The sequence below is a fragment of the Myotis daubentonii genome, chromosome 19, assembly GCF_963259705.1.
Source record: "Myotis daubentonii chromosome 19, mMyoDau2.1, whole genome shotgun sequence".
In the NCBI taxonomy this organism is placed as follows: domain Eukaryota; kingdom Metazoa; phylum Chordata; class Mammalia; order Chiroptera; family Vespertilionidae; genus Myotis; species Myotis daubentonii.
In genome coordinates, this window is record NC_081858.1 from 18,983,552 (window position 1) to 19,008,822 (window position 25,271).

The 25,271-nt window shown below is 39.4% G+C and overlaps 1 protein-coding gene across 6 annotated transcripts in view; it reads right to left on the bottom strand.

Annotated features, from left to right (window-relative positions):
• Positions 1-411: 411 nt before the first annotated feature.
• Positions 412-25,271, bottom strand: part of ZBTB44 (zinc finger and BTB domain containing 44) — a 41,092-nt gene continuing 16,232 nt past the window's right edge. For 2 of the 6 annotated variants that reach the window (XM_059676520.1, XM_059676521.1), the window contains 5 exons: positions 18,621-19,694; positions 8,152-8,236; positions 6,885-7,048; positions 5,110-5,410; positions 412-2,376 (listed from right to left, as the gene is read on the bottom strand). In XM_059676520.1, coding sequence (XP_059532503.1) covers positions 2,094-2,376; positions 5,110-5,410; positions 6,885-7,048; positions 8,152-8,236; positions 18,621-19,638 — 1,851 coding nt within the window. In that variant the 5' untranslated portion in view covers positions 19,639-19,694 and the 3' untranslated portion in view covers positions 412-2,093. Of the gene's footprint in view, positions 2,377-4,240; positions 4,344-5,109; positions 5,411-6,884; positions 7,049-8,151; positions 8,237-18,620; positions 19,695-25,271 lie in introns of all 6 variants that reach the window. The other 4 variants (XR_009450093.1, XM_059676522.1, XM_059676523.1 and 1 more) reach the window with 4 other exon arrangements.

Below are 25,271 nucleotides of genomic sequence, written 5' to 3' on the forward strand. Positions count from 1 at the left end.
TTAACTGTGACATTTACCTACTGGCAGGCATAACAGTTTTCCAAGTATATGACACTGGAAATAAGAATCGCTGGCCTTTCCAGCTGGGACACAGCAGGACTGTTACTACGTGTCTGCGGCAGGAAGCAATTCAACCCTGTTAGTCAAGAAGCGTAAGTGTGAGCCCATCGTAACCTGTCTATGCTGACTTTCCTGAAGGTAACATGCACACATCTGAGAGCAAAGGGGTAAGAACGAGTTCATGAATGAGATTAGGAGTTGGAAACAAGTTAAAGACAGAAGAATACGGAAAGGACTAAAAGAAAATTAGCCTTAAAACACTTCAGAGTTTACTTTTCCTTCCTTTACATTTGTGGGGGGATGAAATAAATTACAAAATTAGCAAATTAAAAAAAAAAAGAAACAAATCACTAAAACTTAAAAAATATGTTTTATTATTAAGGTCTAGCACCTGGACAAAATTCAAATCTTGTTTGCTGAATAAGAAACTGTATTTTAATCCCCTTTTTAATGATCTAATCAGGTGCTTTCATAATTATTAAACTTTCGGTATATACATAGTTACTCAAAGTTCATTGTTCATAAACTCATGAATATTCCAGATCAAGGTAAGTGATGCTTTAACTGGTACTAGATAAAAAGTATACTCCAGCCTAGAGTATCATATAAATTCAACTATAAATCAGAAAGTTTCATTAGTTAGCAGCAAAAAGGTGATATTAATTTAAGATTTTTAGTTTTTCTTTAGTTTTAACAACTGTTTCCACCCAGATTTCTGAGTCACAGACCATCATTCTATAGACTATCCTCATCTTTTACATTATTGCTTACATTGTGTAAAAACTACACTAACTGATTTTAATAAACTTGGCAATGTCTAAAAATATTTTGGGACAAGGATAACGTATCACTGCCATATGGAATTTTTGTAAACAATCTTAGCTGGGTTAAGAACGTAGTCTTAATATAATTTTTATTTTGTCTAAAACAGCACAATAAAAACATCCCCAACAATACATAAACCTACATATAAAATATAGAATATCTCCAATATTTTTCCTTTATATAGTATCATGACCGCATATGCAAGAGAAAGTATTGTGGGTGGGGAAAGAGGAAACTAATTTAGGCAGTGACCTAATTAGTTAGACATTAACATTCAAAGACCAGCTGGACAACTTCAGCTAGAAAAGTAGTATTATAAAGAGCTCCTATGAAATTGGAATTTACGTACTACATTCTCCATTCCTGGTCACTTCATGCATAGCTGGACTATTCTCAATCATGGTTTTTGCCTTCTTTTGTAGAAGAAAGGTAAGATTATTTGGAGGACTAGTTCTATAAAGATTCAAAGAATGCCTATTCCAATATCAAATTTTCACCATGAAATATCAGAATAGAAAGGACAAAACTTAAAAAAAAAAAACTGCCCAGGCAACATGGCACAGTGGTTGAGCGTTGACCTATGAACCAGGAGGTCACGGTTTGATTCCTGGTCAGGGCACATGCCCGGGTTGCAGGCTCCATCCCCAGTGTGGGGCATACAGGAGGCAGCTGATAGATGATTCTCTCTCACCATTGATGCTTCTATCTCCTCTTTCTCTCTAAAGTGAAAAAAAAAAAAGAGTATTTACCCTAATAATTTTTAAGATAGCTTACCATAAATACTTCCAGAAGCAAAAGGCTTTACAAAATACTGTACAACGTCCGGTGTACAGGAGTAAACATCTATCCAGGCCATCTGTCACATTCCTTTAGTATGTTTCTGGTGTGCCCTTTCATCTCGGGAAGGTCAACATTCACCTGGTTCGTTACCTAATGATCTGTTGTTAGTCTACTAACAACAATGCAAGGAGAAACGACTACATGTTTTAAGTCAATTGGTTCTCCTTACAGCCAACAATGTATTATATTCCGACACCATGTTACTGTGTACTTACAGAAGCAGTCTCCCAGTCATGAACTGCAGAGTTCACAAAGTAAAAAGGAAAATTCTTCCCCAAAACCTTTTTTAAAAAATTAAATTAAATTTAAATGTACAAGAACAAGCACAGGCACTTCCCAAAAAACCAAAATGAAGCCAAACTATGGAATTACTCAATAGTTATAGAAGACAGCTCTGATTTGGGGGGGTCCTCTCCAGTGGCCTCGGCACAAGCACTGGTCTTGGGCTGCTCTGTCACTTCTTCCTCCTTTTCTGCCAGCCCGGCGAGAGACCCCAGGGGAAAAGTGCTTTCACAATTCTGGGTCGAGGAGACCTGTGAAATCACAGGCATCTGAACAGAGGAGTTGCTTTCAAAACTGTGTTCTCCAAGGTCATACTGAACAAGGGCCTCTTCTTGCTCGTGGTTTAAGTAGTCCGGTACTAGGAAATCACTAAGAGGCAAAGGATGAAACAGAGAGTTAATTCTCAAACCTGTAGTAAACAAGACAATAAAAAGACCTAGTCTATAAAACAAGATCAGGTTTATTTCTCCAATTCTTAAAGGAAGATTATATTTAAGATTTTAGTCCTAGCCAGTTCGGTTCAGTGGCTAGATCATCAGCCTGTGGACTGAAGGGTCCCAGGTTTGATTCTGGTCAAGGGCTTGGACCTCGGTTGCAGGCTTGATAATGGGCCCTGTTTGGAGTGCGTGCAGAAGGCCACCAATTGATGTTTCTCTGTCTCTCACCTTCCTTTCCAACCTCTAAAAATCAATGGAAAAATATCCTCAGCTGAGGATTAACAACAAAAATTAGGAATTTAACTTTTAAATTGTCCTAAATATGAACCTAAGCACTCTATTAAAACCAAAGTATATCAACTCTCACTACCACCAATAGATAAGATTCAATGTCACCTCTCTTGTTTTATGTAGACAGTTTCTATTAAGCAAAGATCATTTGAGTAAAACTATGCTTAACCTTTCTTGGACTATATCCTTATTAAAAAGTATATGAGCCCTGGCCAGGTAGCTCAGTCGGTTAGAGCATTGTCCTGCTACGCCAAGGTTGCAGGTTCAACCTACAGTCAGTGCACATACAAGAATCAACCAATGAATGCATAAATAAGTGGAACAACAAATCACTGTTTCTCTCTTCCCCTCTAAAAAAAGGTAGTTTTATTACTCCCTGAAGGTAAGTATCCTTATATATAAATGACCTTATATGAAATCTATATAGAGAAATATATAAAAACTAACTTAATGTGTATCCTGTTGTTACATTTGGCATTTAAAACTAATACATTACACTTGTACATTTGAATCAGAATGCTATGAGATTAGTTATATTTTAATCCTCAAAGACTATTGAGTTTATTAATATTGAAAGTACTTAATAGTCTATTGATATGACAAGTATTTAATTTTTGAATGTAAAATATACCAAAATTTTAACAGTAAATATTATTCCTGAGTGGTGAGATCAGAAAAGGTCTTAATTTCTTTTCTTTTTTTTAAAATATATTTTATTGATTTTTTACAGAGAGGAAGAGAGAGAGATAGAGAGTTAGAAACATCGATGAGAGAGAAACACCGATCAGCTGCCTCCTGCACATCCCACACTGGGGAAGTGCCCCCAACCCAGGTACATGCCCTTGACCGGAATCGAACCCGGGACCTTTCAGTCCGCAGGCTGACGCTCTATCCACTGAGCCAAACCGGTTTCGGCTTAATTTCTTATATTCCATACTTTTATAAATATTTATTAAATTTTCTACTATAAGTATTTTTGTAGTTAAAACAAATACTATGAAATAAGTCTTATCTTAGATGTTTTATTTAAATCTTTATTGCTTCATAATACTAAAATGTCAACTTGTACACTTAATAGTTATTAATACTGGACAATTCAATTATAAAAAAATTAAAATCTGCTCATAGGTACAGCACTTTCAGATGTCATGTGACACTTTCTAAAAACCCGTCAGGTGTCAGACACGCGACATGGAGGACAGAGGAGTGGTTAATGGACGCTATTTTAGTCCCAAACAATGTTTACTGTGACATGTATAATCGAGGTTCAATGATATGACCATTAGATGCTGTTAGAAATAATTACATTAAACAAAGTGAATGTCTGATTTGAAGAGAACAAAATCTATGTAGGAATATTTGGAATTTATTGATAAGTAATATTTAAAAAATAAGTGGTTTAAGATTCATTTTATAAGAAATTGAGCATGCCTATAGATGTATTAAAAGTAGACAACAGAATTTTGTATCTAGAGGGGACCTTAGAAATCACCTTCCCAGCTCACATTTTATTCTTTTCTAACTTTCAAGCCCCTTCATCGCGAAAGTGACATACTCCATCAGGACAGCAGTTTGTGGCAAAGCTAGAACCTGATTTCCTCAGATACCCTATAAATCAGAAAGGCAATTCCATCATAAATTATTATTAAAAGCATGATGTTTTAAGCTGAAAGGAAAAAAGGAAAACCACTTGATCTAAATAATCATATCCATTATAACTGCTACTGCAATTTCTCTTCTATATATAGAACTAAAAAAGAAATGCTCAAGAATTAACATCACTAAGTATCATCTGACATGGCAAATTTCCAATAAGGTCCATTTAAGATCCACTATAGAATTACTTTAACCTTATAATTTTATTCTGTATATATCTCAAAACAAAACACAACAAAAAAACACCAAAAACAAAAACTCAACAGGAGCCGGCCAGTGTTTCTCAGTGGTTAAGCACTGACCTATGAACCAGGAGATCAGTGTGATTCTAGGTCAGGGCACCGGGCTGTGGCCTCAATCCCCAGTAGGAGGTGTGCAGGAGACAGCCAGTCAATGACTCTCTCATCATTGATGTTTCTCTCTCTCCCTTCCTCTCAGTCATCAATAAAAACGTATTTAAAACCTTAAAAACAAAACAAAAAATCAAGAAGATTAGCCTATTCCTATAGAAAAAGATTCCTAATTTCAGAAATATTTTTAATTGTCTATACTTAGAAGATTGAACAAAATTTTATCCGATCAGATTGGAGTATGGATTGGATTTTAGAAGGAATGTGCCTGGTTACCTGGCAGCCTGATAAAGACAGAGCAGGCTGCCCTAGAAGCAGGAAGAGAGGTCAGAAAGCAGTGTTCCTGGGGGTCTCGCTGTGCACCTCACCTGCTCTGGAAGTAGTTTGCTAGCTCTGACGCTTCATGGTTCAGACTCCTCAGGTGCACGATTAAATTTCCAGAGTTGGTGAACATGGCGCCACATGTTTTGCACTCGTAAATCCGAGGCTTGCGGATAATGTGCCGGGAAACCCTCATGTGATGCTTATATTCCCCGAAGGAAGTGAAAGTGGCACCACATATCTGGCACCGGAAACAGCGTTTACCTTCATGCTTTAGGCGATGCATCTTTAGCGAGTAAGCCCTGGTGAACTTTTTTCCACAGCGGTCACACTGAAATGGTTTAATTCCTATAAAATAAGATAAAATGTTATTTGAAAACTAAATTAACTGGAAGTTTATCAACCTCAAAAATTTCTGAGTTATCATTCTGTAGCAAGAGATAATTTGAGAAGACAAAAATCACCAGCAAAAATGAACTATCTATCTTAGGAAAGGTACAGAATATCTGAAGTTGCTACTTAAAAAAAAAAAAAAAAAAAGGCAAGAGCGGTGGAGTAAACTAGGTAATGTACACTCAAATTGTTATCTGAACACCCTTCAAAATCATCTATTTTACAAACTTCAAAACAATTTAACTACAGTATTTAACTATAACCTAAGTCCCCTATAACATTTGTTTCATTTCATTAGTGTTATATTGAAACTATGTGAAAAAGATTAGTACCTACTCTTCATTCCTCATCTCTGAGAGAAATGAGTAGAAGAAAAATCTAACTTTTCTGAACATAATTAATGATCATGATAGAACTCCCATGCGATGACTTGGGTTTTAGGTATTTAATGTAATAGTGATGGGTCATTATCACAGTTTTGGCAAAAAAAATTTTAAAGCCTTCAAAATATAATCTGTTGATTTAACAGTCACAGGAAACTGGTATTAGTCACAGGACTGTTGGATGTTTCTGAAGAAGAGGAACATGAGACGGCACAGCTGAAACGACAGCAAAGATTTCAGGCTTGCCCTAGCCGGTTTGGCTCAGTGAATAGAGCGTCGGCCTGCGGACTGAAGGGTCCCAGGTTCGATTCTGGTCAAGGACATGTACCTTGGTTGCGGGCACATTCCCAGTAGGGAGTGTGCAGGAGGCAGCTGATTGATGTTTCTCTCTCATTGATGTTTCTAACTCTCTATCCCTCTTCCTTCCTCTGTAAAAAATCAATAAAATATATTTTTAAAAAAAAGATTTCAGGCTTATCAGAGGTTTTGCCTCCAAGAATTCTGCTGCCTTTCTGTGATCACTGAACTTAAGTTTCAAATCTGTTTTACACATCATTTATCCTAAATCTCTTTCACACTAAAAAAGGACTACAAAGCTAACTAGACAAGGCACAGAGAAATTCAGGATTGCAGAATTAAAATTAAATTATTAAATATTAAAAAAAATCACTATTTCAAATTTCAAACTTACAGAGAAAACAGTACAAAGAAAACTTACACCCTTTTAATGCCATTTGCTTTATAATCTGTATTTGTGCTTCTAAACCTCACATATACACACACACCAACACACCCAGCATTTCTGACGTTACACACACACTGCGCTAAGCTTTAACCCTAATGCTATGCCTGTGGAAAACATACTACAGCTTCTGACACTGTGCTATTTCAATAACAGACCTGGGCTTATCTGTTCTCATTTGACTTCCCAGAGATACCTATACATTTTTAAACTAAAAACCACCTGTTTGCTATTTTTAACTGGGATTCCAAAATAAAATGTTTTAGAGTACTCATTCATGCCACAGTAGGGAAGGTGACGTTACCTGAGTGGATGAGCATGTGCTGTTTTAGGTTCTGAATTCGGGTGAATCGCACCCCACAAGTTGGACATTGAAAAGGTCTGTCCGGACCATTTGGGCTGGGCCGTTCTGTACTGCTGGTAGAAGGAGCAATGTAGAGTTGGTAGGGATACTGAACATTTTCCAATCTAAAAAACAGACCAAAGAAGGCAACCAGGCTCTGATTTTTAAGTTGAATAAACATTTCTGCACAACATTTAAGTGAATAAAAGAAAAAGCACTTAAAGATTTTGGAAACAGTTTCACTGTTAGATGCCAAGTTTCATTTGGGGCAATATGAAAAATGTCCAGAATGGCCAGTATCTCAAGCAAGGATATACAGCCATAGAACACACCATAAACACTTTTCCTTCAAGGATCTTTAATCTAATTCTTTCCTTCCTACTGCTGCTTTAACTTAGGCCCTCATCAACACAAGGCTGAATTAATAACTCCCTCTCTTTAGCCCACAGGCCTCTAATCTATCCTTCTCACTGTTTCACAATGATTTCTCAGATTCAATCAGCCACCTTTTAAACTCCTGCAAAGGTTCAGTTATCTTCAGAATAAAGTCCTGTGAGGGATGTTATGGAGACAGAGATGTGAGGACTTGTTTAAGGATGAAGTATGGGGAGTGAGGGGAAGAACAAGCATACTTCCCGGAGAGTCTGCTTGAGAAGTTAGGGGAACAATGAAGTTGTCTGAGTGGAGCTAGAAGTCTTGAGTTCTGTCCTGGCCACGGTTAAGTCTGAGATGCCCCTTACTCATCTATGTGGAAACATCGAGCAAGGAGGGTCAATCTGAAAGTAACCTGGGAATAATGGGTATGTAGATGAGGGTTTGACAACTATTTTCTGTAGCAGGTTAGACAGTAAATATTTCTGGCTCTGCACACCACATGATGTTTTAATCACTCAACTCTGCCGTCCACAGACAATATATAAACAAACAGTGTGGCTATGTTCCAATAAAACCTGATTTGCAAAGGCTGGTGGACTGGAACTGGCCTCTGGTCCATAGTTTGCCAAACCCGATACAGATACTATTTAAAGAGATGGGACCGGGCAGTTTTAAAAATATTAAAAACTGCTGTACAGGTGGTTTGATTTATGATGTGCTAAAGCTACCTTGTTACTCTGAAAAATATACCAAAATGAGGTCCCAATAAACTTATTGTATAATCCCAGATAAAAGACTTAAGAGTTGCAAGCACAGTCCTTAAAAGAAAACAACCTACTATGTTAGTACTAACCGATCATCGTCATCTGCGTGAGCATTGGTGCTGGAAGTGCTCTGAAGCGTAGGTAACCCTTCGGTGACACCTTCATCTACTGAGCCTGAAAATAAAAGAAGACAGGTGTCAATACGGTAGTGAAAATAAGCCAAGACACTAATTGCAAGCTGAAACTTTAAGTCTTTAAAAACAGACTAATGCAGCGGTCGCCAACCGGTGGTCTCCGGACCCCTGGTGGTCCATGAGGTCCGAAAGGTTGGTGACCGCTGAAGTAATGTAACGTGCATATCCTGAATTAATAAAGTGTCCTATAGCCCTGACTGGTTTGGCTCAGTGGAAAGAGCGTTGGCCTACGGACTGAAGAGTCCCAGGTTCAATTCTGGTCAAAGGCATGTACCTTGGTTGTGGGCACATCCCCAGTAAGGGAGTGTGCAGGAAGCAGCTGAATTGATGTTTCTCTCTCATCGATGTTTCTAAGTTTCTATCCCTCTTCTTCTCCCTTCCTCTCTGTAAAAAAATCAATAAAATATATATTTTTTAAAAAGCATTCTATAATACTTTAAATGTTAATGTGATTTAAAAAGAAATCACAGGAAAGATAATAGACTTATATTACTTTAAACCTTTAGGACCATTTCTTTGATATAAATGTTAGAAAACAGCAATTCAAATGTAAACTAAGCAAAAATTCACGCAAAATTAAATGTTATAACAATCACTTAAGGAACCATTTTTTTTTTTAAATCTTTAATTTCTTTATTGGTTAAGGTACTGATTTGAGAGAGGGGAAGGGAGGAGGAGAGAGAGAGAAACATCAATCAGTTGTCTCCTGCACGCCCCCTACTGGGGATCAAGCCAGCCACTCCGGGCATGTGCCCTGACTGGGAATTGAACCATGACCTTCTGGTTCATGGGTTGAAGCTCAACCACTGAACCATACTGGATGAGCGACGATTTTTATTTTTTTTAAATTTTATTGTGGCTTGGCCAATGGGGGACATGTACGAGGCAGCCAATTAATGATTCTTATCACTGATGTTTCTATCTCTCTCCCCTCCCTTTTCTCTCTGAAATATATTAAAAAAATATATAAACTTAATGGCATTAAAAACGTTATTGTGACATACAACTTACTGTACATACAACTTTTACACAGAATTAAAAATTAGCTACAAAGTGAGCACCTGTGCAGTCTCCACACAAGTCCCCCTAGACCACTGCCAGCAGCCTAGCAGTCCCCATTTACTCTTCCCTGGCAAGCCCTTCCTTCCAGGAGGCAACCAGGATCCTGACTTTAATGGTTACCATTTCCTTCCTTTTTCTTGACCCTCTTCCTTGTGATTTCATCTCAAATCCAGGTACCCATAAACGGGGGGTCATTTTTGCAGGAAGACAGCCAAGTGCCATCATCTACCATGTCCCATCACTACAATGGTAGAGTGGAGTCATTGAGGCTGCAATAGAGACCACGTGGCAGCTAAGTCTAAAAATACTACCAGTGCCCTTTAAGAAAAGTCTGTCACTCTCACCATAAATAGTATAGTTCAGTGTTGTCTGATTGTAAACTTATATAAATTGAGTCACATTGTATGTATTCTTGTGTCTTATTTTCTTCAATATTGTGGACTTATCCATGTTGTCACAGATAAGTGAAATTTAAAAGTTATATGATATTCATAACCTATTTTTTAAATTTTTTAGCATTAACCATCTGCAAGAAAAGCTACAGATCCCTAAAAATAAAAAAGGATATGGACAGCAAGGTAAGAGTCCCTGGCTTCTGATGTTATTAAAAAGTCAGACATTCTTCTGAAAGTACTGTCACCACCCTCCCCCCATTGTCTCTATAATGTGTCCCGCTTTGTTTCTTTTATTATTTTCATTGGGATTTGCTGGTGTCTCATCAATTCTGGAAAATTCTCAGCCAATCTCTTTTCTCCTTCTATGACTCCCATCAAACCTACGTTTGTATTGTCCATAACCCTTACCTTCTCCACTGCTGTCTCTACCACTGCTCTATGATGGTTAATTTTTATGTCCACGTGACTGGGCTAAGGGATGCCCAGAGAGCTGGTAAAACATTATTTCTGGGTGTGTCTGTGAGGATGTTTCTGGAAGAGATTAGCATTTGAATCCGTAGACTGAGTAAGAATCATCCTCACCAATGCAAGGGGATAATCATCCCATCCCTTGACCAAAAGGGTCAAGGAGGGCAAATCTGCTCTTCGCTTGAGCTGGGATGTCCATCCTCTCCTGCTCTTGGACATCAGCTCTCCCGGTTCTCAGGCCTTTGTGTCTGTACTAGAGCTACACCACCAGCTTACCTGGGCCTCCAGCCAGCAGATGTCAAACTGTGAGACTTCTCATCCTCCATAACCAGTCGGTGAATCCCTCCTAATAAATCCCTATGTATCTGTATCTGTCCTCTTGGTTCTGTTTCTCTGGAGAACTCTAATACAGTCTCTTAATTTAACTTCCGATTCACCAATTCTCTTTTTTGCTAAGTCCAATCTGCTGCCAAAATGTTGACTTTTTCTTTTCTAGAAGCCCTCCCCCACAAATCTGCTGTATTACTTTTTAGTTTACTGTTCTCTGCAATCATTGTTCAAGCTTGCTTCTTTTGTTAAACATAGTAAGCATGTTTGTTTTATGTCTCTTTATGAAAACCATGCCAATTTATCTCTGCTGCCTGCTTTTTCCTGCCGGTTCTCCGTCTGCCGTGTTTCCTTGTGTGCCCTGGTTGTTTCTGATGTAGTTATCACCCTTGAAAATGGTTTGCAAGGAACTGAGTTGCTGAAGTTGGGATGAGTAAGTCCCTTTTCAGAGAAGCTTTACATTTCCTTGTGTTCGGTTCCTGGGGGCACTACCTACACCACATTCACGGAGATGCAAATTTGCAAGAGGTCTTGGTGGTGGCCACGGCCCCCTTTTTGCTTTGTATCTTCTAGTCTGCACAATGCCAACACAGTCTTTCTACAGTCCCCTGGAGGAAGGGGCGCAGGGTTAGTTCTACTGGTATAGAACTTTGGGGTTCCTACTTAATGTGTAGAGCAACTGCTCTGAGATTTCACAGCTTTCACATCCTCTGGGTCTTGACTTCTATTTCCCTCACTCTAGGAGTTGAGTTGACTTGTGTTTCGGTGGGGAACCTCTTTCTGCCAAGGGCCATTTGGATATTTATAACATCATTCGCAGGCCATACAAAAGTATCAGCTTAAAATTCAGCCTGCTGTATTTGGTCAAACATTTAATTAACTTGCCCCTAATGCCTTGGCAGGGCCAGACCAAATGATTTCAAGGGCCAGACATTCCCCACTCGTCTTAGGGGAAAACTGGTCTTAGTGCTCTGGTATCTACTTACCTCTCCTCTAAAATTAAGCATCTTTTCAAATACTTGTGAAGTACCTTTAAAAAATCATATTGTTTTTAGTGTGAGAGTAGACTCACAAAAATTATCAAGAACACCAATTACTACACAATGTTCTAACACACTGATAGAGGTTTTTGAAAAAGACAAGACTGCATGCATTTATATTCAACCCCAACTGTGCCCTCACTGTTCCTGCCCGCCCTCTATCACCCTTACTGTTGTGTGCTTAGCATTCTATGCCTGTCTTTGCTTTTACTCTTTCCCTTACTGTCGAAGACATTTATGGTCCCCTGCCCAATATGCCTACTTATCCAACTTATTCCTGGTCCTTCTGATTTGTTGTTGATCCAGGTGTGGGTTTAGGGGTCAGATAATGCTTCATTTCGTTTAGAAAAACCTGTTCACTTGTCAATATCATACCATTTTCACTTTTCCTTTAAAGAGAAGGAACTAAAGACTAACATTTCAATCTGTCCTAGGATAAAAACTGAAAAAAATCCCAATATTTGGACCTGGTCACCATGGAGACACACACACACACACACACACACACACACACACACAATTCTGCAGTTATTCAGAATACAGGCAATATGAAATCTTACAGGCAAAGACTTGCAAAAAAGGCCTGGAGATATGATTAGGGCAGGCTAGGAAGATTGATCTAGACATTTGCTTCTCACCACCAGGCAAGCTACACAGTGGGGTCTTGGTGAGGTGAAAATAAAAACCACTACCCTTTGGATTAATTCTCACATTGTCAAGAATTGCCTTAAAAGATCAACCAAAGGACTTGTATGCATGCATATAAGCATAACCAATGGACATAAGACACCGGGGGATAGGGGAGGCTAGGGGAAAAAATGGACACATATGTAATACCCTTTGTAATACTTTAAGCAAAAAAAAAGAATTGCCTTAAAAAGCTGGTGAAAAGGAACTAAAATGGAGCACAAGATACGTCTTGCAGATGGTCTCCCTTAAAACAAGGCTATTTCCACATTCTAAAATATCATCTAATGTTTGGCCTCTAGATCCCTAATTTGACTGATAGTGAGCAAAGGGCACTCTCTTCTCTCCCATGGCTATTCAATGAGCCAAAAGCTAAAACAAACAAACACAAAACACTCCAAACTAAATTAAGAGTTTAACAAAATATACTTTTAGAATTCCATCCATATTGTAGACACTGTAACAGTGTTGTATCACATGCAACTATTGGAAAAAATAAACCTTGTAAACTCTTTTTCCTGAGATGCTGATGGTTTTTACCAATGAGAAGTAATCATATGAATTGGAATTTTATTTGAACTGATGTAAGAGTAGGATATCCATTCAAAATTACTTTCTTGAGGTGATAATGATGTTTCTTAAATTATTAAAATGAAGTTCCCTTTCTACACTCTGGATTCTGCTCTCAACTGGGGCTAAGAATTCTGAACAGATCCTTCTCACCTTAATGAAACAGTAAAGCTGATTTATAGAAACAATCAGCTTTATATGATAAGGGCTACCTCATCAAGAGAGATGCTACTCTCTTCCACCAATAGGGAGTGCTGTTTATATAGCTTCTGCTGCATAAACTGACTCCTTACAAAAACTCTTTTCTGGTGGTGAAAAATAATCACAGTGGCCATCCACTACTGAGCATTTACCACATTCCAGCCACTGTTCTAAATGCTTTAAATACATATTTCATTTCATACTCGAGGAAGAGAAAAAGCAGCCCTTAATATTTAGGAACTGGCCGGACATGGACACTGGGCCTGGTGGTCCCAGGCAGGGGCCTGGTGTTTTCTTGTTGGACATAAAACAATCTCCCAGAACACCTGCTTCAGACCAGGTCACATGGTCTGAAACAAAACACATAACTCTGTTTAAGCACACACAAAAACAATGTCAATGTGTAATCACAAAAATACCCAACATAAGCTATTGCTGTTTTAGGTTCACTCTGGTCTGTATTCCTAGACATTTGTTAAGATAATCATAGAGTTATCTCTGCTTTCTGACATTACCAGTCCTGAGAAAACACACTTTCTTAATCTTCCCTAAATCACCTAACTCAAGCCCAAATCCAGTAAGTCCTTTCTAACATCTGCTGACTGAACCCTAAAGACCCATGGTGTGTGAACTCAAGTAATGAACTCAACTTGTTTAATTACAGGTGCGCTCCTGGTGCACTCCGCAACCGGGCATTGGCAGAAATGGAGGACCTGTGGAGACTGAGCTGAAATTCTTGTTGCCTTGCACGGGAACCTCAATAACAGAGTGCACATCTAAAATCCCTCACAGGGGAGGGCAGAAAGGGGGAGGGGGTGTCTGGATAAAAGAAAGTGAGAGGATTAGCCGAATAACATATATACATAATCCATAGACAGACAATAGTGCGGTGATGGCCAGAGAGATAGGGACATCTGTAATAGTATAAGCAATAAAAATAAAAACATTAAAAAATAAAATTCCTTTTGAGGTATAACCTGCCCTTGGCTGGGAGGTAAATTCAGGCCTAATTGAGCTCAAATATTTAACTGAAGTATTGGGTATATTTTGTTTTCCTAGAAAAAGCCTTTTGGGAATATTTTGGCTATCCAATCAGATTTGTCACTGTTCCCTGGTGGAACTGTTTCCCAACCTCCTAATACCTGCTCCTATGATGTCTCCCTATTGTGTTGACTCTTGTTTCCAAGAGGAATAGATTAAAATGAAAGGATGGACACAGGCCCAATTAGTCCATCTGAACTGGGCCTGGAGACTGAGTTCATAAGGTCTCTTGTTTTAGGTCCATATTAGTGAAAACATTTCAAAAGTTTGAGAGGTATGATGCTGACAAATCTGAAAATATGATGGAAATTAACAGAAGCCACTTAGAAAAGACCACACATTACATGACTGCATTTATATGAAATACCCAGAATAGGCAAATTTATAGAGAGTATACTAGTGGTTGCCTAAAGCTGGCTGTGGGACAGAAGTGAGCTGCTGTACAGGGGCACATGGTTTCTTTTTAGGGTGATGAAAACATCATAAACTTAGATTGTGAGAATGGTTGCACAACTCTGTGAATGTACTTAAAACTACTATAGGATACACTTTAAATGGGCGAATTTTATAATATTAAGTTGTGGGGTTTTTTTTAAATCCTCACCTGAGGTTATTTTCCCACTGATTTTTAGAGAGAGTGGAAGAGAGAGGGAAAGACAGAGAGAAACATCTATGTGAGAGAAACACATCAATTGGTTGCCTCCTGCATACGCCCTGACCAGAGCCCGGGCTGGGGAGGAGCCTGCAATCAAGTACATGCTCTTGACTGGAACTAAACCTGGGACCTTTTGGTCTGCAGGCCGACGCTCTATCCATTGAGCCAAACCAGCTAAGGCTGTAAGATGTATTTTAATGAAGATGTTTAGAAAAGAATCTTATGCCCTGGCTGGTGGCTCAGTTGGTTGAGAGTCATCCCATACACTGAAAGGTCACCAGTTTGACTCCTGGTCAGGGCACACACCTGGTCTGTGGGATCTATCCCCAGCAGGGGGCGTGCAGGAGGCAGCTGATGGATGTTTGTTTTTTTCTTTCTTCCTTCCTCCCTAAAATCAATAAAAACATATTAACCAAAAAGTTTGGTTTTTGTTTTTTTTTAAAGAGCCTTATAAAGACTTCTTCAATTTTGTCTTAGTCCTGACAACTACTTTGCTTATTTGGTGTCATATGCCCACAAGCAGGCAGGAGGTTTTGTCTGGTCCCTGATCAGTGACAACTGATCTTTAGCCAAGCACTGGAAATAGAAATTTACACAAGCATTATTCTTTTTGCTGTTGTTGTTGATACCATTTCCATTGATTTTTAGAGAGTAGAAGGGAGGGTGGGAGGGAAAAGGATGAGGGAGAGGGAAAGGGAGAGGAAGAGGGGGAGGCATAGGGAGAGTAAGGAGAGTGAGAGAGGGAAAGAGGATCACCGATGTGACACATCAATTGGTTGTCTCCCACACACTCACCCTGGGGGTAAGGAAAGAACCTGCAATGCAGGAATCAAACCCAATACCCTTTGGTGTATGGGCCAATGCTCTACCACTCAGCAACACTGGCCAGGGCATAAGGGTTATTTTTTAAAAATATATGTTTTTATTTATTTCAAAAGGAGGGAGGGAGAGGGAGAGAGGGATATAAACATCAATGATGAGAGAGAATCATTTATCAGCTGCCTCCTGCACACTCCCTACTGGGGATCGAGCCCGCAACCTGGGCACGTAGGCAGGCACAAGCATAATCTTATGGGCCATTGCAGTTCTCCTGAGTCATCTCAATCTAAAACTGCACCTCTTCCAGGCCAACATCTGCTTCTTTCGTGTTTTCTCACTGTAACATTAAGTGTTATACTATCTTTCAACTGACTCAATTTCCCCAAGGATAATTTTCAGGAGGACATCTGGGAGGGGGGGTGGTTCTGACAGGAACAAGAGTGTTCATCTGAGATGCATCATCAACACTGGACCAACACTGAGGTGGGGATTTTAAGGGGTTGATGCAGTGGATGTTTCCAATGTATGGCCTCCCTGTCAATGACAGAGGGCACCAAGGATAGGAACCAAGCATTAGGGGACACCTTTACCTCCAATGAAGCCATGAGTTTGTTTGCTTATTATTTATTTATTTCTAGGGTGTATGGAGGCTTTCTTATGCTAAAGATCTATGTTGTAATGGCAGGAAAAAAGTTACTAGATTTTGTATTCCTGACTAGGGAAATCCCAACCTATTTCTCCAGTAGCACAACCACACATTACACTGATATTGCTAAAAACAAAAACAAAACTCCATAAGCTTTATCTTTTACTCAAGACTCTACACTGTCTTTATCCACAAACTTCAAGAAAAATAAAAAAAAATTAAAACTATAATTATCAAAGCACTTATAAACACACTTAACCTCCATGTACTGCCAAAGCCTTGATGGTAGTAAGATAAATCCTCTCTAGGACCTGTATGTTAAAACTGAATTTCTTTGTTAAGATAATAAACTGGATTATCTAGAACTATTTATATGTCTGTCATTGGTGCTACAGATAATTATTTCAAGATAAATAATGAAACAATATCACAAAGTCCTTCTCACTTATAAAAGTTTTTCTTGAACTCTACCAGATATTGATAGTTAGTTACCTTTATGAGTAGCAAAACCCAACCCAAACTTATTTTTTCTATTTGCTATATTTAGTGCTTCTGTTTGCCCTAAACTGGGGGTGTTAGATTTTATAGCCTTTTGGTGGGCAAATGGTAATAAAGAGAACTTAAAAAGAACAGGTAAAAATCTGCCTTGGCGGGTGTGGCTCAGTTGGTTGGGCTTATTCCATGCATTAAAAGGTTGCCAATTCAACATGCCCGGGATTGCAGGGTTGATCCCCAATACGGAATGTGCAGGAGGCAGCAGATTGATGTTTCACTTTCACATCGATGTTTTTTTCTCTCTCCACTCCTCTCTCTCTCTCTCTCTAAAAATCAATTTTAAAAATCTTAAAACAACAAAAACCACAGGTAAAATCTAACTGCTGAGCCACCCCGGCAAGGGTTGGACTTCCCATTTCCTAACATTTTATGCGATAAAAAATAAAATCCTGTTTGGTTTAAGCCATTGAATGCAATCCTAACTGAAACCAGTGTTCAAAGCTCTTCACAACATGCTCTCAACCACTCATTTTATCTTACCTCCTATTATTTTCTACTAGAGCAGTGGTTCTCAACCTTTCTAATGCCGCGACCCTTTATACAGTTCCTCATGTTGTGGTGACCCCCAATTTCATTGTTACAAATTGAGCATAATTAAAGCATAGTGATTAATCACAAAAACAGTATGTAATTATATGTGTTTTCCGATGGTCTTTGGCGAACCCTGTGAAAGGGTCGTTTGACCCCCAAAGGGGTTGTGACCCACAGGTTGGAAACTGCTGTACTAGAGGCCTGGTGCATGAAATTCGTGCGGGGGGGGGGGGGGGGGGGAGGGAAGGGGTGTGTGTCCCTCAGCCTGGCCTGCGCCCTCTCACAGTCAGGGAGTCCTCAGGGGATGTTCGACTGATGGACATCCTCAGTGCTGCCATGAAAGTGGGAGAGGCTCCCGCCACCACTGACTGTGCTCGCCATCTGTGAGCCCGGGCTTCTGGCAGAGTGGCACTCCCCCTGTGGGAGCACACTGACCATCAGGGGGCAGCTCCTGCATTGAGCATCTGCCCCCTGGTGGTCAGTGCGCATCATAGTGTCAGGTCATTCTGCCTTTCAATTTGCATATTAGGGTTTTATTATACAGGATTCTTCCACACCTCCATGCTTTGATACATTTTCAAAGAAATGTCATTCCCTTGTCTGGGCAAACTCCCACTTAACATCCAAGGTAAAAATACCCAGCATTAACTTTTTTTTTTCTTTGTGAACCCATAACACTTGGTTCATATCTCTTGCCTAACACTAACCATTGATTTACACATCTAATTCCTCAATTAGACTATTAACCCCCCCTTTTTTTCCATATATTTTTATTGACTTTTTAAAGAGAGGAAGGGAGAGGGATAGAGAGTTAGAAACATCGATGAGAGAGAAACATCGATCAGCTGCCTCCTGCACACTCCCTACTGGGGCTGTGCCCACAACCAAGGTACATGCCCTTGACCAGAATCAAACCTAGGACCTTTCAGTCCGCAGGCCGATGCTCTATCCACTGAGCCAAACCAGTTAGGGCTTAACCCCTCCCCCCCCCTTTTAAAACCATGTATCCCCAATGCTTGGCACATGTTACGTTTTCAGTAAATATTCTAATAAAGAATAAAACACTAACTGGACTTTTTAAAAACTGGGTGTTTTTTTTTGCATTGGAGGTAATTCATAATTCTTTCATGTGTACCTGTATGTATCTTTGTCCCATCAGGCATTGTTCAACTATTTTTCTTTCCCAATGCGTAACTTATTAAAAAAATTATAGTACTAGTGGCAACATCTAAAAACAAAAATCCAGTTATGCTTTATTCTTCCCAATATTTCCTATATGACCCAGAACAAAACTTTAATCTAGTAAGTACTTAAAAATGCTTGAACTGATTTGATTATAGCAACATGAGAAACAGAAAACACGGTACCTATTGAGGAAGACTGTGGACTAATCAGAAGGTCCTCTTGGACTTGTTCACTTCCTGGCACTGTCTGCTGGTCACTCAGTGAACTCTGAGACGCACTGACGGGCTGGGGTACTTCCTCATGCACCTCCTCATCACTTAACCTTTCTACTTTCACCCGGACATCTTCTTCGGTACCCAGAGGCAAGGTCGTTTTTGTGCTCTCACAAGTCACAAAATCAGCCATTCTTCTGTCCGTCTCAGATGGGCCAGGCAGTTCTAAAGTCCGGGTGTTTTCTGCCTGCTTAACCTTGTCAGGCTGAATCCTCCGATCAATCCCAAAAGGAAAAGTCCAGGGAAAAGCTAGAGAAGAGTCAACTGGTTGACTTCTATTTTCTGAGTAGGAAGCTGAAGAATTCAGTATCTGGGGGGAGCTTGTCTGTGTGCTGCACTTGACAGGACTTTCGGGAGACATAACGATGTAGCTTTTGCGCTTTCTCCGGGATTCTCTGCAGACGGGAATGGTTCTTTCTACCACGCTGCACTCTGACGACACGGGTGAAAGGCTTCCATCTCGAGAAGTGAAATTGCAATTAGAGTTATTTTCTTGTCCAGCATCGAGACCCTTTTCCGGTTGGCTGTTGGGTGTATTCCATAAAATGCTTGATTTCATGAACTCTGAGCAGGTGCTAGCAACGCTGAACATTTGCATATAGCTGGCTGCAGCCAGCACATCAATGATATTTTCTGTGTTAATTGACAGAGTGGCTGTGTAAGCATATTCTAGAAGGGGGATAAAACCAGTCACTGTAACATGATGTAAATCCAACACATTCTTGTCCTCATCCTCTGCTTGGCCTACAAGTTTAGTGCGAAAAAAATCACTGCAAGCTGCTAGTACCACCTTATGTGCCCGGAAGATTTTGTCCTGGACACGAATAGTGATGTCACAGAAATGTCCATCATTTCGCAGCATGTTTAGCTTTCCAAGCATTTCCTGACTGTGGGAAGAAGAGCTATGAGTAAATGTTTTCACACCCATCTTTTCCTTCCTCTTCTACAGATGCTCTTCAGGGATGCAAATGAACCAGGAATGACCTAAAAAATACATAAAATAAGCATTAATTGATAGTTCAGTAGTCAATTAACTATGATAATTATTTATGATAATTACCTATAATCATAATAGGTAATTTAGATAGTTTTCATGTAGCCACTATGCTAAATCAAAAAGCTAAAAGATGGCAGTGAGAAAGTTCAAGGTAGAGAATATAATAAACATTCCTCCACACATATATGGGCAACGAATTTTCAACTAAGAAGCCAAGAATAGGCAATAAAGGAAAAATCTCTTCAATAAATGACGTTGGAAACATTGGACAGCCATATGCAAAAGAATCAAACTAGACTATGATCTTACACTGTACACAAAAATTAACTCAAAATGAATTAAAGATCTGAATGTAGGGCTTGACAATAAAATGAACAAAATGAAACATAAGCACTAAGCTTATGGATGTTGGTCTCAGAGATGTTTTTGTGAACTGGACTCCAAAGGCAAGGGGAACAAAAAGCAAACATAAATAAATGGGACTACATCAAACTAAAGAATGCACAGCAAAAGAAGCCATCAACAGAACAGAAAGGCAGTCAACCAAATGAGAGAAGATTATTTGCAAATGATACTTCCAATAAGGGACTAATATCCAAAATAGACAAAACGCATACCACTAAACAACAAAATCTGATTTAAAAAGATGACCTGAACACTTTTCCAAAGACATACAGATGGCCAACAGATCTATGGAAAGATGTTCAACATCATTACTTATTAGGGAAAGGCCAATCAAAACCACAATGAGATACTATGTCACAGCTATTAGAACGGCTATTATTACAAAAAAACACACACAAAACAGCAAGTATTGAAGAGGATGTGGAGAAAAGGGAACCCTCGCATACTGCTGGTGGAAATTTAAATTGGTACAGCCATTATGGGAAACTGTGTGGAAGTTCCTCAAAATATTGAGAACAGAACTTCCGTATGACCCAGTAATACTGCTCACTTCTGGGTATTTAGCCAAAAGTTTAAAAACACTAATTCTTAACACATTGTTGGTGGGTAGTTTTTATCGCGTGCTAACAGGTGGCACTGGCCATTTTTGCTAATTTTTTGCGCATATGGCAGCGTTCAGTAAAATTACGATAACTTTAGTTTACGTATTTATATGTTACCCGCATTCTACCGCTAGTCTATAAAAAACGTATTAATATGTGTCCCGCGCTCTACTACACTGGTAGAACGTATAAATACGTAAAATGTATAAATACGTTTCCCACATACGATGTGTTAAAGATGCATTTATACCTGTATTATTATGTAACTAGATGCTCAATGCATGAAATTCAGGCACAGGTAGGGTCCCTAGGCCTGGCCAGTGATCAGGGGGCCCCTGCTGGCACCTGCCTTGGCTGGCCTGGGGCCTGTGGGCTAGGGGCAGCTCCTGCGCTGAGTGTCTGCCCCCTGGTGGTCAGTGCACATCATAGCGACCAGCTGTTCCCCCATTTGGTCAATTTGCATATTAGGCTTTTATCATATAGGACTAGAGGCTCGATGCACAAAAATTTGTGCACTCGGGTGGGTCCCTCAGCCCAGCCTGTGCCCTCTCGCAGTCTGGGGGCCCCTTCCTCTGGCTGCTGGCACCAGTTTTCCTCCTGTGCCCGGAACCCAGGCCTTCGCTCTTCACCGGGAGGTTTTAGAATGTGATAGGCCTAGATTCTGTCCTCAACAATTCCTCAATGGTTGTTATGAGAACTAAGTGAAACAATGTATGTAGTAACTGCACAGTATTTAGCCCTTTGTGAATGCTCAACAAATAAAAGCAGTTATTTTGTTATTTAGGTAACTAATACAATAAAACCTTTTCAGAAGTAAATTTATGTAAAAAAAAACTTTAGTAATCAATCAACTGACTGGATTTTCCTTAAAATAAAAGGACAACTGGTTTGCCAATATCAGATTTTACATTTATTTACTAAAAACATAAATAACTAAAATCCTCAAATACTTTTAATGTAGCAATCTAATTATGCTTCAGTTTTTATAGTACCTCCCCGTAACCACTTTTTATACCTTCTATGTGAAATCAGGGAGGCTTATATTAGCCCTTTGTCAAGGATAAAACTAACACTCAGATAAGTTAAGTGACTAACAAATGACAACCAAATCTGGATCTGGGTCTTCTGACTCTTAAAACACAGTACTTTTCCAATGCAAACACATACAGCTATGTACGCCAATTACTGTATCTAAGTTAAGTAACTACAAAATATAGTTGGTACTGTAATAAATGCAAAACAAAGCAATTTGGGGGAATGCTTTTGTAAATTATATCTAAATAAAAAAGTTATCAGCATATTAGGGTTTTAGTGGCTGCAGTGTGGCTCGGTGGTTGTGCATAAACCATGAACCAAGAGGTTGCCAGTCTGAATCCTGGTCAGGGGACATACTCAGACTGCTGGCTTGATCCCCAACGAAGGGCAAGCAGGAGGCAACTAATTGATGTATCTCTCTCATATCAATGTTTCTCTCTCCCTCTCCTCTCCCTCTCCCCCCCTCTCCTTTCCTCCCTCAGCTGGTAGGGAGCCTGAGGTGGGCAAGGAGGGAAAGCTTTAACTCTGAATCAAGTTCTTGAAAATAATGTTATTTCCTGAAAGCGATCAGCAAAGTTATTAAGACTTGCCCTTCAAAGAGTTGGAGGGAGAACTCTGCAGAATAAACAAGTGGACAGTGGAATTGACATTGAAGTGAAAGACAAAAATAAAATGGGTTCTGAGGATCTTGCATAAGTCAAACTTGTTCAATACAATAGTTATACGGGTATGGTACAAAGTCTGATATAACTGGAGGCATGGGATAAGAGAAAGATGAAGTTAGATGGGAAAATGCCTTATATGCCATGTATTTATTACATGAGTTTCCCAACACATAGCTATGGAAACTTAGTCTCATTATACAGTCTATAATAAAAATATTACAGACTAATAATTTGGAAATACCAAAATATCATACATTGTGGCAAAACTTGGGATGAATTCAGAAATAGTTGCCTTCCACCCCCCCTTTGATTCCAAATCACTTATGGAATAGTACACATGCTTAACACAACTACTACTGTTCTTGAGAGTACCTGTTGCTCTGAAGTTCTATACATGATGTTGTTTTGGAAAAAGATTAGGAGCTATTTGTTTTGTGGTCACTTGTCTGAAATGGATTCATTTCATAAGCTGGGACAAATATGATTAAGGTCACAGTATTCTCAGTGTGTTGTGCTCAAGGTTCTATAACTGGGGGAATAAATGAAAGAAAAGAGCCTTACCTCTAAATTGTAATGATTTGTTACATTCAATGTAAAAGGCCTAAACACACCAACTAAAACAGACAATGTCAGAGTGGATTGAGAGTGAGAGACCACAACCCAAATAAACTATTGCCTACAAGAAACTCATTTCAAATATATTTTAGGTAGTTTAAAAGGAAAAGGCTGAATAAAACACACCATTCAAATACAAATCAAAAGAAAGATGGTAGTGTTCAATTCATCCAGAATTAAAACAATTCTAAATGTATATACTCTTTAAGTGAGCTTCAAAACACACGAAGCAAAGTGACAGAAATAAAAGAAATAGGCAAGTCCCAATTTTTATTTGGAGACTTCAACACTCCTGTTCACTCCTGTTTCAGCCATCAATGGAACTAGTAGACAGAAGATTAAGAAAGCTACAGAACTAAACACCATCAACCAACTGAATAAAACTGACATTTATAGAATACTAAAGGCCTGGTGCACAAATTTGTGCATGGGTGGGGTCCTGCCAACCCACCCCAATTGGGGCTGATTGGGGGGAGGGGCCGTAGGTGGTTGGCTGGCCAGCCGGCCCTGCCCCCTGGTCGAGCTCCCAGTTAAGGGGGAAATTTGCATATTAGGCATTTATTATACAGAATTCTAGTCACTGACAGAATGCATATTGTTTCCAAAGTATGGACTCTGATCCTAAATAGAATGAAACAAACAAAAATCAATAACAGAAAGATTAAAAAAATCCCTCAACACTTGGAAATTTTAAATAATACATGGATCACAGAGCAAGACTCAAGAGAAGTTAGAAAATGTTAAACTGAACAAAAAGATGTCAAAATTTATGGGATGCAACTAATGTAAGTGTTTAGGGGGTGTGATACTATGATTTATAATAAATATATTGCATCTTTATCCCTATTTCTGGCATAGAGCTCCTAAGTCCTCTGGAATTTCCTAAGTGATGACAGCAGCAAAGATGTCTCTGTAATGTCAATTAATTGACTCTTGGAAGGAACATCTACTAGTATAGGATGGGGGCTGGTTGACAAGAGTACCAATCATATAACCTGAATGTTGAAACTTCCATTCTCACCTCTGGGGATGTGGGGGAGAATGAAGGCTGAGTCAATCATGCCTATGTAATCAAGCTTCCATAAAACCCTCAAAGGATAGAGTTCACGGACCTTCTGGATAGTTCAACATTTGGAGATTTGGGGAGAGCAGCACACTTGGAAAAGACATTAAAACTTCATGCCCTTTCCCCATATTTTGTCATATGCATCTCTTCAATCTGGCTGCTCCTGAGTTATAGTCTTTTATAATAAACCAGTGGCATGGTGCACGGATCCATTCACATTGAAAGGAAATTAATTAGAAGAAATATTTTAATATCGCTATTTGCCCTTTCTCTATAATAGAAGTGTCAACCAAATTCATAGTTGACAATGATAGATGGAAACACATGCATGCAATTGGCGCCAGTGCGAGCTTTATATGTATAGAGTATGCGAGAGTCAACTTAGCCTTTTATATATATAGAATAAACTTGCTTAATTAGACCTGCTTTCTGATTTAACTGAACTTTTTCCAGCCCAGTGAAGCATCCCAACTTCTCTTTCAGGTAACTGTCAGCAACAAAGCAGTAAAGATCAACACGAAGCAGGTTATTATTGTAGACTAGAGGCCCGGTGCACAAAATGCGTGCACGGAGGGGAGTCCCTCAGCCTGGCCTGCACCCTCTCGCTATCTGGACCCCTCGGGGGATGTCTGACAGCCGGTCAGGGATCAGACCTAAACTGGCAGTCGGATATCCCTCTTGCAATCAGAGACCGCTGGCTCCTAACTGTTCCCTGCCTGCCTGCCTGATTGCCCCTAACCACTGCCTGCCTACCTGATCACTCCTAACTGCCTCTGCCTCGGCCCCTGTCTCCACAGCTTCATCAGAAAGGACATCTGGAAGTCCGATCTAATTAGCATATTGTGCTTTTATTACTATAGATCACACAGGGAGAACAAAGGGTAAAATATTAAACTGCAGCAGTGTTTGACTATATTCTGCGCAGTGAGAAAACCTGGTCATTTTCAAGGTCCACCATTTCTTACTTCTTTTCAGTCAGGTCAAGTTTCTAAGCTTTCTAAATCTCCGTTTTCCGGCCAATGAAAAGAAACCGAGTATCCTATCTACCTACTCCAGGACTTCTGTGAGGATCAAATGAGATGAAGCATAGGAAAACACTTCACAGACATTTGATTAAAGTATAAAATGTTTCCACCTGGCTATAAAGCAAGTTGGGTTCTTGGGTTGAAGAAACTC